Source organism: Tachypleus tridentatus, chromosome 8 (genome assembly GCF_004210375.1).
Source record: "Tachypleus tridentatus isolate NWPU-2018 chromosome 8, ASM421037v1, whole genome shotgun sequence".
In the NCBI taxonomy this organism is placed as follows: domain Eukaryota; kingdom Metazoa; phylum Arthropoda; class Merostomata; order Xiphosura; family Limulidae; genus Tachypleus; species Tachypleus tridentatus.
Window position 1 is genome coordinate 13,030,644 of NC_134832.1, and position 18,011 is coordinate 13,048,654.

Here is an 18,011-nt window from a genome sequence, read left to right on the forward strand (position 1 = left end):
AATACAAGGTAAGAAACATAACAAATCCTCATAATAACAAATAAAGGTGTTTACTTTTTTTAATTTTTTTTTTGTAAAATCAAACTGAAAAGCAACCCATGTAGAATTATTTGTTAATATTGCTATCATCAAGCGCAAATTTAGTTTTTAAATTTTCTGTTTACAACTTGACTAACACTTTCAAGATTGATAATTGAAACCGTCAGTACTTGACGAAACTCTATAATTACAGTTTACACTTGATGAAGCCTTTCCTAGCGAAACCATGGTCCTGAATAAATGAAGTTTTTGTTATTCTGACACGCACAATTGTCTTTCTTTCATATTTTAATTCTATAATTTTGAAAATTGATTAAGTATTTAAAGTGTATTTTCTTGTAGCCTCAACTACTTGTATACTTATATACAAATATCATTACAAATTAACAGAGACTGTTGACAAGCATTTCATGCCCACTTTTCTTTATCATCTCGTTGAATTATAGTAGGTGTCAAAATCCACACCATCATCGAGCTGTCTGAACTAAATCAGATATGTGATAAAATACTACTAAGGGCTTTTTTACATAGCTTTTTTTCTTCCAGAAGTACTCCCCCATTATATTACTCGCATAGCGTTATGTCTGCAGGCTCACCCCTCTAGAAACCGAATTTCAATACCCGTGGTGAGAAGAGCATAGATAGTCCATTGTATCGATTTGCACTTAATTCCAAAGAATCAGTTATTCTCTCAGAAGAATTTGATTGAACCGTTTGCTCGTTTGACGTCTTTTTTGTATGTTTTACACCTAAAGGATATTTGAAGTTTTTGAAAATAGATCTACGCAATAATGTTTTCTTAACTTAGAGATCCTAAAGATTGTTCTGTTAATGGTATTGAAATTGTTTCTTTTCTTCTTATATCTTGAAGAACTCTTCAAATCATAATAACGACTCATGTTATTCTTCCTTTTTTAAATTGAGTCCTTAAATGAATATATAAGAACATATCACTCAGAAGAATATTTATTTTATTTGCAAAACTATAGGATGCTGTCAAAACAAATGCTTATGAAAATAATTTAGTATTTTTAACCACCAGCTATTATTATTATTATTTTACAATTGTTAGAAAAAAGAAAGAAAAAATAGAATCATGCAGGCAGGTTTGTTTGTTTGATCACCTGAACTATAACTTATGCACACAATGAGCTAAACGGATAGATGAAGTCTAAGATCATTATGTTTCAGCCATTGTCGTACGTAAGTTGAATTACGGAACAGAAGGAAGGCAATCTCTCGGAAACTCCTGAGGCGGCTACTCTCAGTTGAATATTGGGACTGACTGTCACCATTATCCTACCTACAGCGTGTTACCCTCTGGTAGAGTAATACTTAATGATTTTAATGAAATTCAGTAAGTAGATAATTATTATAAGGATTACATCTAAAAACAGCATACTAATAACATTTTATACATTTCCTTAATCAACACTAGTACACGCATTCCTTAATGTTTGTGACAAGTTTATTTTAACAATAAATGCAAATGAAAATACTCTTACTTTTATATAAAACAAGTTAGATGCGTTCAGTTTTGTTCTTCAACACCAAAATTATTGAAAATAAATTATGTAAATACATAAACTGCCAATTCAGAAATAAACGTCTAGCAATTGTACAAGAAGTTAAACATTATTTTCCTTTTTCATTTAAGCATTTTCTGCTACAACGTCTTACCCTGTATCTTCTTTTAACACCTTTTTATTGATTTATTTTACTACCTTTGTGTTGTCTGTATCTTCCTATTTTGTTGGCTTTCTGGGAATTAGATTTAATTATAATTTATTCGACCGTGGCAACCAAACAATTCTTTTTATTCAGGTGACAGAAAAGAATGAAAAATGAAAAACATTTTGAATGTTCGAACAAGTAATATGCTTAATGATGGAGTTGGAAAATAATACTGGGTAGCTAAAATTAGAAATCTATATCATAAAAGTCTCCATTGTTTTTGTTATTAGACACAAAGAGCTGGTTTACAAGAAGGTTATTTTTAGACTCACTCTTATTTTCCACTTAAATTATTTTAAGCTGATATTCAAAACAAGTAATAGTACGTAAGAAATTCTTGTGCTAAATAGTTTGTCCAAAGAAACAGCAAATACTAATACTCAACGTGTAAAATTTAATGTAAGACCACGGAATTTTTCTAAATGATTTGCTCAAAAATTGCACCCAACCCTCACACAAAGAAAATAAATAAAAAATTCAATAAAATATACTATTTCTCTCTCACACTTATACATCAAACCATGTTGTAATGTTTTAAGTGTATAACTTTCGATTATATTGTATTCAACACCACTGGGTTTCTGGAAGTTGTTATCTTCTGTTATACAACATTGTTGTACACCCGTTTACAAGACAATAAAATTTACATCTCCACGAATATCTAATTAAATTATTTATGGTACTTTATGATAAAAATAAGATTCAAATATCTCGTTAAGGCAATAAAGCTGGTCATAACTACTATGCAACATCAATTTGTTACAAACACGCTTTTAACAATAAAAAAAGAATTCCTACAAATTATTGTAAAAGGTAGTTTGTGTTATGTTTTATGACATTAGTATTGGTAGTTTTATTCACTTGGGTAAAAAATTTGAAGAAATTGGTATTTCGTGGTACACGTGTCACCATCCCCGTACTTTAAGCATTATAGTCTACCTCCCCATAGCAAAACAATAATAAGTAAGAAGAAAAATGAAGTCAGATATCGTCTGGTGATGGTCGAGACAGAAATGGAGGGAGAGGTCCAATGAAAGGTCCAGGTGGTTTCTCGACAGGTTGGGGTGGTTTCACTACTGGTACTTCAAATTCTGGTTTTATTATTCGCTGTCTTAAAATGTGATACCCAGTGGCATCTGCTAGATATTCCGTCACCCTGAGCATACCATATGAATCCACATAGCCCCACCTTCCCCGGACTGTACCATTCTCTGCTCTCTCTTCTTGTCTGAAGGACTGATTCGGTCCAGATCCTGTATCGTAGCCATACTTATATGTTCCAAAACCGAGGTGATTTCTAATCATGTAATTCGACTTTACACCTGCAGGAATAGGGATTTCTTGGCCATATCCGTCAAACGCTGACGTCACGAACTGAATCCACAAAAGATTCACAATAGGAATAAAAATTATCTGTAAAGAAATAGAGTGAATAAAAGTATACTAGTGACAAAATTGTAAGATACTAGCAGAAATACAGTTGATGCAAAAAACTCAAATTGTAACATATACATCAGTAGTTTGGTGTTTCAAAAATTTTATTATAGGGAAAGCAAGATTTTTATAAAATGTGTGAATTTATCATCACAGCAAAAGCTTGCAGACAATATACTTAAAACTAAAATTGGACCCGTCTCATGTTGTACTGTTATGTGAGGTTAATGTAGGCAAACAACTATTATAGACAACAAGCTAGTTAGAGAGAGGATTCTGCTTGGAGAGAAATTCAGAATATCATGTATCCAATTCAAAAAGCGCTGTGGATAATGAGCTAGAAAAGAAAAGACGGTCACTGGACATGCTAATGTGAAATGTTTTTTATATGTCACAATTAATCAATATTTGACCAGTACAAACTATAAAACGTGATGTAGAAAGAAACATATGCCATTATATCCGTAATCCTGTACTTGACTGAGTGTTAAGAACTGTTTTTTTAGTTGTATTTAATTGAATCCAGCGCCTTTTCTTGTTTTAATATTCTGTTTAATGTTCAACACCATGTCATATGCAACGTATAATATAGATTTAAAATTAGTAACATTTGGAATGTTCTTTTTCTTTTAGGTTGTCGAGAAATAAATATCGTTTTTGAACTGCATAGTTTGGAAAAATACAAACCATTGTTGTTGAACATGCTTTAATCAAAGTAAGCACCATTTGCTCATCAAAATTTTGCCAAAATGTAACGATGCTCTTTATGCCTGTGTTGTAGAAATCAGAGTTTCTATGGTGAATAAACTCCTTGAAAACTTCTTCTGCAGCTGACTGGTTTTGAAAGCATTTATTGTTCAAAAAGTTGCAAAAGTGCTCGAAAAATAAAAATCTATAGGGGAAAGGTCTGGAGAATAAAGTGGAAGAGGTAGAACCTCGATTCCTACTTCGTTCAATTTTTGGAGCCTCATCCTTGACAGGTCTCATAACATCGATTTTGTCAATAATCCACTTATCCAACTTTCTCGTTTTTCCGGTCGCGCTCAGGTGGTTGGCAATACTTGATTTGCTTGTGTCTAGTTTTTTTGCAAGTTCACGTACTGTTGTGCGAGGATCTGTTTCAACTGTTTCACTTAATGTGTTTTCATCTAAGAATGGCTTCCTTCCACAACATTCGTGCTCTTCAAGACTTTCATCTCCATGTCGAAACTTGTACGTTCAGCAACAGATCCATGGTTGATGTTCCTTGTAGTTTCCGCAGCTTTACGTCCAAGTTTGAAGTCGTAGAGGAAACTCAGATGAAAGTCCTTATTCTCCATGCTACCTTTGGGGTTTCGAAACTTTCAACTTAAAGTTGAAACAGCAGCTAATTAAGCGACAAACGATGGATTAAACCAACCAAACAACCAACGATAGTTACTTAATATCCAGCTTCTAGATGTTTTAGTAAGAATTCCGACATTTATTTCTGCACAACTTAATGGCTTAGAAAGCTGGCATGATTCTAGATAAACCACTGTGGAGTGTTTTTTAAAACTATTTGACAGAAATTTTCTTTTTAGATATTTGTGGAAAGATGCGCAATGGCTATATGTGCTAGCCGTCCTTAATTTTGAATTGATAAATTAGAGAGTAGGCAGATAGCCAACAGCATCCACCAGCAGTTTTTGGTCTACTCTAACTAAATAGTGGGTTTTGGCTGTAGATCTTTTAACGCACACATTGCCTAAAATTGACGAGTGCAATTTCTCGTGAACCATGGTCTTTTAGTTCCACATTCCTGTATATAAAAGACTAGGCTACGCCCAGCATTCGAGGAACAGAAGAATAAACCTACATGTTTCATTATAACCGAACCTATTTTGCAAGACCAGTGGTGGTCTTTTTAAAGTATTAGTAGCACATAAGGCCATGCAATGATTAAGTCGAAGACGGAGTTCATTCCTACTGGAATGAAACCTTTGGGCCAAAACATGGCCTCCCCTCCACCCTTTTAAAATAGGAGCATTTTCCCAGTACATTTGATAATATATAAATAAGTCTACTAAAAGCAAGTGAGACAGTTATATTAATGTAAATAATAGTATTTGTATATCCCTGATTAACTATGAACGTAATTTCCACATTCAATTAGAAACTAAGGAGTGGCGTATCAACGACCTACATTGAAAGTGTTATTAACTCTCTTCAGCCAGTTTTGGAAATTCATTTATTTTAGTGGCGGAGGAAAATCAACCGGAAATTCATCACCGAATCCAAACTACTAGGCTGTTAATTATAACTTATTTTCTACAGTAATAACCATTTACTGTGTGTTCATCGGGGAAAACCTCATATGACAAGGTTAAAATATACAGTTAAATAACAATAGCTTGAAACTAATTCAAAATGCTTGGTGTGATAACGAACTTCTTCTTATAAGTAACTCTGTGAAGTGAATGATATTTTGGACTTGAAACATTGTAAATGAGGATAAGAATAAGTGCTCATAGTGGAACGTTTAGTTTAAAAAAAACATGAATGTATAAACGGGCCAGGCATGGCCAGGTGGTTAAAGCCCTCGATTCGTAATCTGAGGGTCGCGGGATCGAAACTTCGTTGCACCATACATGTTCGCCCTTTCAGCCGTGGCGGCGTTATAATGTTACGGTCAATCCCACTATTCCTTAGTAAAAGAGTAGCCAAGAGTTGGCGGTAGATGGTGAGATAGTTGCCTTCCCTCTAGTCTTACACTATTAAATTAGGAACGGATAGCGCAGTTGCCCTCGTGTAGTTTCGTGCTAAATTCATAAACAAACAAACAAAGCAAAACCTCTACTTTCACAGAAAGAGTTATATACATATTTAATTGTTTGTTTGTTTTGAATTTCGCACAAAGCTACTCGAGGGATATCTGTGCTAGCCGTCCCTAATTTAGCAGTGTAAGACTAGAGGGAAGGCAGCTAGTCATCACCACCCACCACCAACTCTTGGGCTACTCTTTTACCAACGAATAGTAAGATTGACCGTCACATTATAACGCCCCCACAGCTGAAAGGGCGAGCATGTTTGGTGCGAACGGGTTTCGAACCCGTTACCCTCGGATTGCGAGTCGTACGCCTTAACACACTATATATTTAATAGTAATGTTTTACTTTTGTTTGTTATTAAAAATGTAAACTAAAGTGTATACAACAAACATCGTTATAGGTACTTCATCTTTTCTAAGACTATATTTCATTTCAAATTTCTTTGTGACTGACGAGTATGTTTTAATACTAACCACTCTTCTTTTATAACGGAATGAAATAAAACTTGTGATGCTTCTTTTACCTATATGGTTGGTTGCATCGATTTTTAGCAGCCTGTTTAGATTTTAAAATTGTTTGTTTGTTTGTTTTTTGGAGTTTCGCACAAAGCAACTCGAGGGCTATCTGTGCTAGCCGTCCCTAATTTAGCAGTGTAAGACTAGAGGGAAGGCAGCTAGTCATCACCACCCACCGCCAACTCTTGGGCTACTCTTTTACCAACGAATAGTGGGATTGATCGTCACATTATAACGCCCCCACGGCTGGGAGGGCGAGCATCTAAAACATGTATCTAAAAGTTTCGTAAACCCCAAATAATTATTATTTTATTTAATAAAATCCATACATATATGTATATATATATATATATATATATATATACCCTTTCAAATTTGTTATGATTTTCTCCTTGTATATAAAAATACGAAATCTGCAACTTTCGAACGAAGGGGTTGTATTAAAACATCAACAACTGCATATTAAAAATTTATTTCTTAGGTTATCATGATAACAAATTCGAATTAAGGAATTTTCAAAATATATTTTTCATACCAAGAAACTTTGGTAATGAAAAGAGAAAAGAGGTATGAAAAGGTTTCCAGTCTTAGTTTATTTTGTGTAAATAATCCATTTGACGTAGCAGAGATATCAGGGCTGTTACTTTATAAAGGCATTTACTGAGTGATGTGTGTTTTTCTTATAGGAATGCCACATCGGTCTATCTGGTGAACCCACCGAGAGGAATCGATCGCCTGATTTTAGCGTTGTAAGTTCGTAGACTTACTGCTAGTAAGCGGGGGGCTTACTGAGTAGATATTCCTTTAAAACCAAAATCTATTGTTTCTGTGACATCATTATTAAGCTTACAATTTATGCTTTCCTGCATTATGTCTTCTTTCGAAAGTTTTACTGTTGTTAAATAGAAAATATATACTAAACTCTTCAAACACACAGTTAAAGAAAACATTTTATTCTATTTAGCTTTGTAAATTTGGGTTTGATGGCGCAGTTTACATTAAAAGGTATAGATATATATTAGAACACTTTTTAAATTTTTGACATGTGCAAAATGTTTCCTGATGTTAATCGTGATAGTTAAAGTACTTTAAATTATATAATTATCCATTGACGTAATTACAATTTTACGTATTAAAAAAGTAGATTAGGTATCACCGAAATAGGTGATTTTGGCTTATGGAAGGTTTTCAAACGTGTCTGAACTAGGCTTGGTTTCATGTTCGAATATACAATTTAATTAATTTCATTTGTTATTATTCTTCATAGTTTAAATCATTAAGTTAAAATAATTAATAAAACCATTAAGAAACATGATACAAAGTATGTAACATTGCTTCAGAAAGCAAGAAAGTATAAATTAAATATAATTGAATTTGTCAACGTGATAACAACGATAAAACCGTCTATTTAAATAAAAATATAGAATAACTCCCAGGAATACAATAAGAAATTTCAAATTAAACGAGGTAATCGAGAATACCACTTACCCCGTGGAAGATGTTTGTGTTCGAGAATGATAAGAGGTTTCCAGAAAAAAGTAGCATGGTTAATGAAGTACGTGGCAGATGCTCTGTATCCTCGTAATGATGATCCACAGAACTGCTTATAGAGAATAAGTCAAGTCATTTAGCATCACAGCGTACTTTCAAAACATCCAGTCTACTGGTCTCTTAGCAAAGAAACTCGCTTGTGCTTTACTGAGTGGTCGTAAGCTTATGCCACCCCCATCAAGCATACAGCCGCTGGGTCTTTCCCAGGGGTTTTTATACCCTAAACCTCACGAGGTCACGTCATTAACCTCTTTTTAGCTTACGTGAGTTGCATTACGATCTCAGACTCGATCTTCGAAGATAATATTCTTCACAATTCATTTTAGTTGTGCGCCTCCTTAATATTTCCTCAGGCCATCATGTACATTTTAGACTTCAATATTTCAGAAATATGTTTATTACCTTTCCACCGGAGGGCGCCAGTATAGTGCTTTGTTGATGACTTGATCAGACGTTGGTGGGGGAACTTGGTAAAAAGAAATGCAAAAACAAAACAATATATTTTAGTAATGTAACAATGAGAAAAGGGGATGTACACCATAAGTCACATGTAAATTTATTTATTAAATAAATTTTGTTTTTTATAACAACTTTCATAGTGCTAGAAGCTTATTTTAAATATCCTGTTTGAATACTATTAATTTTAATATGGTTTCTAGACAGTACGTAGCTGTTGTCATTAACAAAATCTTCGTAATCTTTTAAATACACATTTTTAGTACACGTCAGGCAGCTAATGTGGACTTATCACACATGATCAACCTATAGTCTTCTTTTCTGTCTGACAGTTAATAAACTTATTTATTTGTGTGGTGCCGTGATACATATAATACATCTGATGTTTTCTGCTGGTAATTCATGTGTTCGTGCTTTAGTTACGATCAGAACTCATTTGCATGTTAAATGTAATATACAATATATATGAAACATTATTCAAATGTTTATTGTCTTTGAATTTTACAAAATAGGTCTAATGATTTGTGACATATATCAAATGAATGATTTGAAATTCTAATTAAAACATGAAAAGTAGGCTTAAATTTGTTTTAATAACATTATCTATGAAAAATTATCACATATTCAAAAACTTGAAAAATTTGTTTTAGAGAGATAACAAAATGCAAGTGTTTACTAGATAATGTTGTAATAATTGCAAATTAAACATGAATTATTGGTTTATATAGAATTACAGTTTATTTTTAAGCCAACATTTCACCATAATGATTTCATAGGATTCCTAATCACGCTATATACACAGATTTATTTTCAGGCATTAAATTAACAGTTATTGAATTTACATTATCGTTTTGCAAACCACATGGAAACATTAATAATGATTTAAACATACTTTAATTTTTTGAGTGAATATACTTCTCTGATTACAATTTGAAAATGTTTATATACAATAACTAATATTTAGCTGACATGAAATCTGTATGTCAAATATCAGTTATGAAAATTTTTATTTTTTACTTCACGTGATAACCTTACCTTTATATTATTCCTGTTTTGTTTGTGTGTTTTCCTTATAGCAAAGTCACATATGACTATCACAGAAGCCTTCCCATAGGAATCAAACCCCTCATGTTTGAGGTTGTAAATCCGTAGACTTTCCGTTGTACTAGTAGGATCTGTTCTACAGGTTTTCTTCCATTCATGCTTAAAAGTACCTACATGTTTATTATTAGTAGTTAACAGACTAATGAGTATTATTGTAACATAAATCAAATAACAAATTAGTTTTATTACCTTTTTTATATAATAAACCATCAACAGCAAGCTTTATGCTTATAACGTTTAAATTTTATGTTCGATTCCTGTGTTGCTACACTGTGCGACTTTACAGCAACCGACCTTTTAAATAAAAATTATTTTTCATGCTGATATATTTTGTTTTTCTGAAAACTATCATTCAAGTAGTGAATTACGTTGTGAAAATATCACCCTAAAGCAAATCATTTGATCAAACACTCACCTGTGTTTTGTATTTTTATAAATATATATATTGACATACCATACATCTTGCAAAGCTCTTAGGGGTTTTTGCTTTTTACTGTAGGTAATAACTTCCCAAGCTATTGTTACTCATTATATCCTTACCTTTATACTTACGATATGCTATTCTTAATTATTCAAATACGGAATTTCTTTGAATTTTACAAAATAGGTCTAACGATTTGTGACGTTTATCCAATAAATGATTTTGAAAGCTCTAATTGAAGTAGGAAAAGTAAATAAGTGAAAAGTAAATCTACAAATAAAAGTATTTTTGGTATATTTGTTAAGAGACCTCAGGTGAAGCCAGCCATAGTGAATGTAGACTATAAAAAGGTTTTAAGCAATTTCAGATTATAAAAAAAAATTTCTACTGGTCAAAAATCTGATATTACGTAGTGTAATCAATTAATACATTTGTCTAATATACTTAGTATAGATTTGTGCCTTTTTTAAAAATATGCCCGACACACAATGTTTTTTTAAGAGTTTATTATGCTTGAAATTCACATTTTGGTCAATATTGCCTAATGTTTGTTTGTTTTTGAATTTCGCGCAAAGCTACTCGAGGGCTATCTGCGCTAGCCGTCCCTAATTTAGCAGTGTAAGACTAGAGGGAAGGCAGCTAGTCATCACCACCCACAGCCAACTCTTGCGCTACTCTTCTACCAACGAAAAGTAGGACTGACCATCACATTATAACGCCTCCACGGTAGAAAGGGCGAGCATGTTTGGCGCGATGGGGATGCGAACCCGCGACCCTCAGATTACGAGTCGCACGCCTTAACCCACCTGGCCATGCCGGGCCTATCGCCTTATGAATGATAGTTGAGCTTGTTGTGTTAACATAATTGATTTTACAGTAGCAATTTAAAGTATGTTTAATCAATTTTTTTTTTTTCGTTTTGATGAAATAAAACGTAGATTGGACAGCAAGCTACCTCAAAAATTCTGGTCCTAATGAACTTCTTTAAGAATGTGTGATTTATTTTCATTGTGTGAAAATTTGTATAGAAAGTTAATATATTTAATAAAATTAGTCTGAGCATGTTTTTCTGTTTACAGTCACTAATAGTTGATATCATCTGGTGAGAGTCTTCACTAAGATAATTTAAGGCAATATTTGGAGGTAGAATATTTATTATTAACGTGAGATGGAGGAAAAAGAAATATAAGGTTTGCTAACATTATGTAAAGTTGTATGGAAAATTACGATCTATATATTTATATGTATATATCTTTGACATAAGTTGAAAACATTGAATGTTAACGGTGAAGTTTACTAAGGAGAAGTTACAACATTTTAAAACATATTAAACACATCAAATATCAACGTTTAATGGCAACAAAGAAAAGTACAACTTTTAACAAATATTAAAATCACCCAGCATTAACATGGAATACTAAGCAAAGAAATGCACACTTACAGTTAAATTAACTTTAAAAGACAAACGTTTAAAACTGAAGTAAACGAAGACACAGTTTATACAAGAAATCTTAAACACTTTTTAGTATGTGAATATTAAGTGGTAATAAATACAAAAACATCACTATTTTAGACACACATACTTCAATTAGTCGAACGTTTGTGGCAGTATGTGTACTTTAGAGCTAAAAGAAGCACATATCATTCATTGTTGGAGCCAACGTTACATCCGTCAGTCACTTTTGAAAATTGAAGTGACGTTTCTTAGTGTTTTTAAAAATCAAATGTAGACGAACCGAATAACATCCTATTTTAAATATAAAGTAAGGATGCAAAAAACTTTCTGTAGATAAGTAAATAAGGTAGATCATCAAGTAAGTTTCATAAAAGAAAATGAGTAAAATTTTCTCTAAATACACTCAGTAGTGAGTTTCTTCTATATTAGCAAATAAAATGGTTTAGAGATACGTCAAGTAGTGAGAATCTTGTAAATAAACATGTCAAATTCCATAAGGATTCTCCAGGTAATGAGGTTCTTTTATAAATAAAAAATAAAATATCTGAATTAAATAGTGAGTTTCATTTTTACTTATCCACTTTATTTCGTATTTAAATATTTGTCTATATTAAAAGATGCAGCAGAAATTTAAAAACTATAAAAATGAATCCTTAAAGTTTGATTGAATTTTCAGATAATATAGACATTAATTTCGTAGACGTCAGACACAGAATAAGTAGCTTTAGATGGATAATATACAACTGCGATATTCTCGAGGTCAAAGACTGTCTGAAATATTCTCGTTTTTTAGCTTAATGTTTTTCTCGTGCACATGGGGGTTGGAAGAACTACTCTGGGAGGTATTTAACAGAAGACAATGCGCCTCCATGTTTATTGTTTTATTAGAACACAGAAATGTTGATTTTACAGCAGAAGTACATTGCGAAATTTGCTTGTCAACAACAAGCTTAAAACATTTTTTGACAGGATATCTAACAGTTTAGAAGTATATTATGTAGAAGAGTAACATTATATTATTTTCTTAAACCATTTTTTTTATGTTTAAGTAGAAGATGTACCATTCTAGCAAATTACGGAGTCGTCCAATATTTTTGAAACAGCAGCTTGTAGAAAATATTAAACAAAATGTTATTCCCCTTATAATGTTTACAACGAACGTTAGTTTTTCAGTGGGTTTAGTTCGACTTACCTAACTGAGAGTTAATTCATGTGACTGATGCTCATTCATTTTCGTAACAGACTTGTCGTTCAACGTATCATATTACATGTAGTAGCGTAGATGAGATATTTCAAAATGTTTTTTATTAAACCATTACACTAATTTACAGTTTTATCTTGTTTTAGTCTCATTTAAAGTTGTGAAAGTTGTTCACCAAAAATATTTTGGCATAGCCACGCATTTTAAGCCTTCCATATTCACTTAACTAAATGAAATGTGTTGGTTATTATATAGTCCTTCGTCTTCATAATGAAAAGCAAGCTGCCAAAGTATTTAAAGCTAATTATAAGGAATTTGGTCTTATTATAATCCTAGTTTTTATGGCTTTTTGTCTCGTACCTTGACATTTGAGAAGTTATACCTTAACAAAGCATTATAATTTTTGAACAGTCTCCACCCATTAATCCACCCTTTTGAAGGCTGAATAGAATTTTCAGAATGTATACTGTTTTGTTACTTCTGTACATAATTTATCTTAAAAGTAAATCAGATATATCTAAGCCTAATGTTTTTCCTAAAAAAAGGTAAACTATAATTTGTATCAGGTAAAAGATAGTATGTATCCTCAACAATAAGATCATTCTTTAGAAGATCAGAATTATTATTTCTTTACCTAACCGCCAATGACACAGCAGAATATCTGTGGACTTAAACTGCTAAAAAGTTGGTTTCAGGTAGCTTTGTGCTTAATAACAAATAACAATTTCCTTACCTACCTCCCAGTGGCACAGCGGAATGTCTGTGGACTTATGCCGCTAGAAAGTGGGTTTCAGGTAGTTTTGTGCTTAATAAGGGTCAACCACAACAATTTCCTTGCAAGATTTATCTGTTATGAATTGGGCAAATGAATTATTTGGAAACACTGAGCAAATAAAGAAAATTTTTAAATAAATATTTTTCAATATTCAAAACAAGTATATTCCTTACATAATTGCACAAATTCGGAGCTTGTTAAAATAAAATTGGAAAGTTTAAAGAATAATAAGGTTAATGGGCCAGATAATATTTCCCGAGGATTTTTAAGGAGGTCAAGGACTGGATATGTGAGTTACTTGCCACAATATTTTGTAAGTCCTTGAATAGTAGACAAATAGCGAAAGTTTAGAAATTAGTTAATGTCACTCCCATCTTCAAGGGAGGCAATAACAGTTGTCCCAGTAATTATAGGCTTATTAGTATTACATTAGTTGTAAGAAAAGTTTCAGAAAGTATGATAGAAAATATTTTAACAAAGTTTAGAATTTTATCAAATAGTCAACCTGGTTTCACTAAGAGAAATGTTTGCCTACCAAATCGTTTGACGTGCTTTGAAAATATTATTACATATGTAGGAGAGGGTAAGGATGTTAATTTGGTGTATATGGATTTTCAGAAAGCATTTGACACAGTGCCACATAAAATACTTGTAAATAAACTTATTTCTTTAAGGGTGGGGTATAAGTTAGTAAATTGTATAGACGATTGGCTGGATGGAAGAAAATAGATGGTTGTTACAAATATAGTTCAGTTAAACTGGATGTTTGTCACAAGTGGAGTAACTCAAGGCTCAATCTGAGGACCATTGCTTGTTTTGATTTACATTAAAGACACAAATGAAGGAAAGGTCAATAAACTGTTTAAATTTATTGATTATATCAAGATTTTGGATGTTATTGGCTGTGAAGGGAATACTGCTGCTTTACAAAAAGATTTAGCTCATTTAGTACGTTGAGAAAGTGAGTGGCAGATGGGTTTTAATTATGATAAATCCAAGATATTACATGTGAGTTATCATAATTTGACTTAAAAGTATAATTTGAATGGGAATAACTTTAAGAGTATTATGAAAGAAAGAGATATTGGTCCAATGCTTGATTAGCCTCTTAGGCCATCCAAGCAGTGCGCTGTTACTATTCATAGGGCAAATACAATTTTAGGTTGTATTTACAGAAATATTGATTACAAGTCTAAAGACGTTATAATTTCATTCTATAGGTTACTGGTTCGGCCACATTTTGAGTATTGAGTTTAGTTTTGAACTGTTTACCTTGAGAAAGACATTGAATGGTTGGAAATGGTTCGGAGAATGGTTACTAAAATTACACCTGGGATGGTTAAAAACAATTTTAAGGGTCTTAATATCTCCTCATATGACAACCCCTCAAAATTGTTTTCTCTTGATAAAAGAAAAGTTAGAGAAGATCTGACTGAAGTGTTTAAGATTCTAAAAGGAACTAATAATGTTGATGTATCAACATTTTTTATATTTAACAGCGAGAATTATAAACTAGGGGATACTAATATAGATTTTGGTAAGGTAGAAACCGTGTACAGCTAAGACAATTTCATTTTACAAATAAGGTTGCTGGCCTATGAAATGGTTTGCCTTCTGATGTGAATTTGAGTGAGCTTAAAAGAAACTTGATAGATATATGAATGATCAGGGATGGTTTTACATTTCTTTAAATTTATTTATTAACAGTTTTAGTTTGGCTTAGTTGATGGGACAACCAAGATAGAAAAAAATTTCCCATGTTGTTCCTAAATGTTATATCACGTTATTATGTTATCTTTCTTTGTGTTAAATTTTGTGTGAATTTTTTACTGACACCTGAAGCAATATTTATAGCAAGGACAAAACTATATATAATGATGTTATTTACTATAACATACTGAAATACTGAAGAACCACCAGGTAATACAAATTGTAAAATTTTCTTTTTCTTGCTGGTGTCCTTAATGAAAGAATAAATGGTTTTCATCCTGGATTTTAGTTAAATCACTGGTTAAAAAAAGGTTTGGAAAGTCTAGTAAAAGAGGGTTTACAAAGTCATTTAACAAAGCTTAAAATTGTGTTAGATAGTTTTCATGGTTTTGCGAATGGAGGAATCTTGCCACACTGATCTTTTTACGTTATTTGAAGAGTCTAATGCTGATGTGGATAAGAATAAGGGTGTCGATCTGGATTATCAGACAAGGTGTCACATAAAATTATTGTCACTCTATAGGCGAGGGAATAGGCTGGATTATTGGATATAGAACTGGCTAGATGGATGAAAGCAGAGGGTTGACATAAATTGTTGACAAACTGGATTAATGTTATGAGTAGATACGTCATAGCTCAGGGTTAGGACCTTTGCTGTTTTTGGTTCACACTAGTGATATATGTAAATGAATGGCCAATATATTATTTAAATTTGTTGATGACATTAAGGGTTTACATGTTGGTGGCTATGAGCAGGATGCTGCTACTTTGCAGAAAGATTTCTATTATTTGGTGAGTTAGGCAAATAAACGGCAGATGGTCTTCAATGATAATAAATGGAAAGTATTGCATGTGCATTACAATTTAAATTACGAGTATAATTTTAGTGGTAATAACCTAAACATTATTATGGACGAAAACGACCTTGACATTCTGTTGCTAGTGCCAGGGAAAAAGATGTTTAAGGCTGGATTTACAGAAATACAGAATGTAAGTCTAAAGACATAATTACATTGTATATATTATATTAGTTAGCCCAACTTTAGTGCACTATGTTTAGTCTTCGGCTCTTTATCTTATAAAGGACGCTGAAGTGTTAGAAATAGTTTAGAGCAGGGGTTCCCAAACTTTTTAAGCCTGCGAAACTTCGCATCGGACAGAAAAAAACATTCTGGAGCTTCAATAAGAAATTCACTAAATTAGAAACAATCGGTCACTAGCACCAGATAAAGTTTACTTCAAGCTTTTAGAATATAAATTTATCAAAATATCAATATTTAAAGCAAATTTTTTACCTCTACTTACTTGTTCAAAAATTGTTGCTTGCAAAATTTATATCAGTAAAAGTACAGTGTACTTATTTATTTATTAATGGCTGCGATGGACTTGCTTTTGTTCACAAAGCAGTTCAGTATTTAGTGTTGTGGTTGTTACTTTTAAGCGCAAATCATTTTCAATACTTCGACTGTTTCTAAATTTGGTCTTTGCAGCTCAATACAGTGAAAATATTTCTTACAAAGATATGTTGTTGGAAAACGCATCAAAATTTTCAAAGCTGTGTTACTTATTTTAGAATATTCCATGGCCATTTGAATCCAAAATTGTGTAATTTCTTCCTGCTGAAATCTTGTTTTTAGGGTGTAATCAGTTGAAATTTCTATAAGCTGTTCTTTCTTTTTCAGAGGCAAATCGCTGGTATTTGCAGAGTCAACAAATGGATTTTGAATTCACAGTAATTTTTCTAAATGAGGAGGGAAGTACTCCTCAGTAGTTGTACACAAATCAGATATGTGCTGCAAGACTGAAACTTTTGCAACTTCACTTAAGGAAATGTCATTCATAAGTAAAAATATCCCTGAGATTTTCGAAGCAATCAAGTTCTTCCATAAGTTTATGTTCACCCCAATGTTTTAGCTAACGGTGAAGCGCTTCCATTTTACTCTGAGCTTTGAAATACGTTACCCTGGTACCCTGCATTGTAGCATTCACTTCATTTAGATAGGCAAATATGTTTGAAAGGTAAGCCACTCTCTGTATCCAGAATTTGTGCCTCAATTTGTATGCTTTGTTTTGTTTGTTTTTGAATTACGCGCAAAGCTACTCGAGGGCTATCTGTGCTAGCCGTCCCTAATTTAGCAGTATAAGACTAGAGGGAAGGCAGCTGGTCATCAACATCCACCATCAAATCTTGGGCTACTCTTTTACCAACGAATAGTAGGATTGACCGAAACATTATAACGTAACCACGGCTGAAAAGGCGAGCATATTTGATGCGGGGATTCGAACCCACGACCCTCAGATTACGATTCGAACGCCTTAACCCATCTCACCATGCCGGGCCAGTTTCTATGCAGGTTCAAAATGACACTCAGATAAAATGAAACCTATCTCCTCACGCAGTTCCTAAAACCGAGCAAGCACTTTTCCTCGTGAAAGCTATCGGACTTCAGTATGAAGCAGCACATTTTTATGCAAACTTCCCATGTCCTCACAGAATAAATTGAAGATAATCGCATCGAGTGGTCTTCGTTTTATAAAATTAGCTATTTTTATGACATTACCCAATACCTTTTTTAAGCCTTCTGGCATTCGTTTCATTGCAAGTGCATGACAATGAAGACAGTAGTGAATACTTTCGATGTCCAGGTTTTGTTTTTTATGCGTGTCACTGCACCTGAATTTTTTCCAATCATAGCTGCAACCCCTTCAGTGCAAATACTTGTCATTGAATCTCATGTTCTTCCATAAATAAATCGATCAGTTTAAATATTTCTTCTCCTGTTGTTTCAGTAGGCAAAGGTTTGCAAATTAGCATGTCTTCTTCAA

At 32.7% G+C, this 18,011-nt stretch overlaps 1 protein-coding gene across 1 annotated transcript; it reads right to left on the reverse strand.

Annotated features, from left to right (window-relative positions):
• Positions 1-1,489: 1,489 nt before the first annotated feature.
• LOC143258548 (uncharacterized) lies at positions 1,490-9,731 on the reverse strand. The gene is made up of 3 exons (XM_076517680.1): positions 9,554-9,731; positions 8,000-8,528; positions 1,490-3,186 (listed from the first exon to the last, which is right to left on the reverse strand). The coding sequence occupies exons 2-3, from the start codon at positions 8,054-8,056 to the stop codon at positions 2,755-2,757; spliced, it is 489 nt and encodes a 162-aa protein (XP_076373795.1). The 5' UTR covers positions 8,057-8,528; positions 9,554-9,731; the 3' UTR covers positions 1,490-2,754.
• Between the last annotated feature and the right edge of the window lie 8,280 nt (positions 9,732-18,011).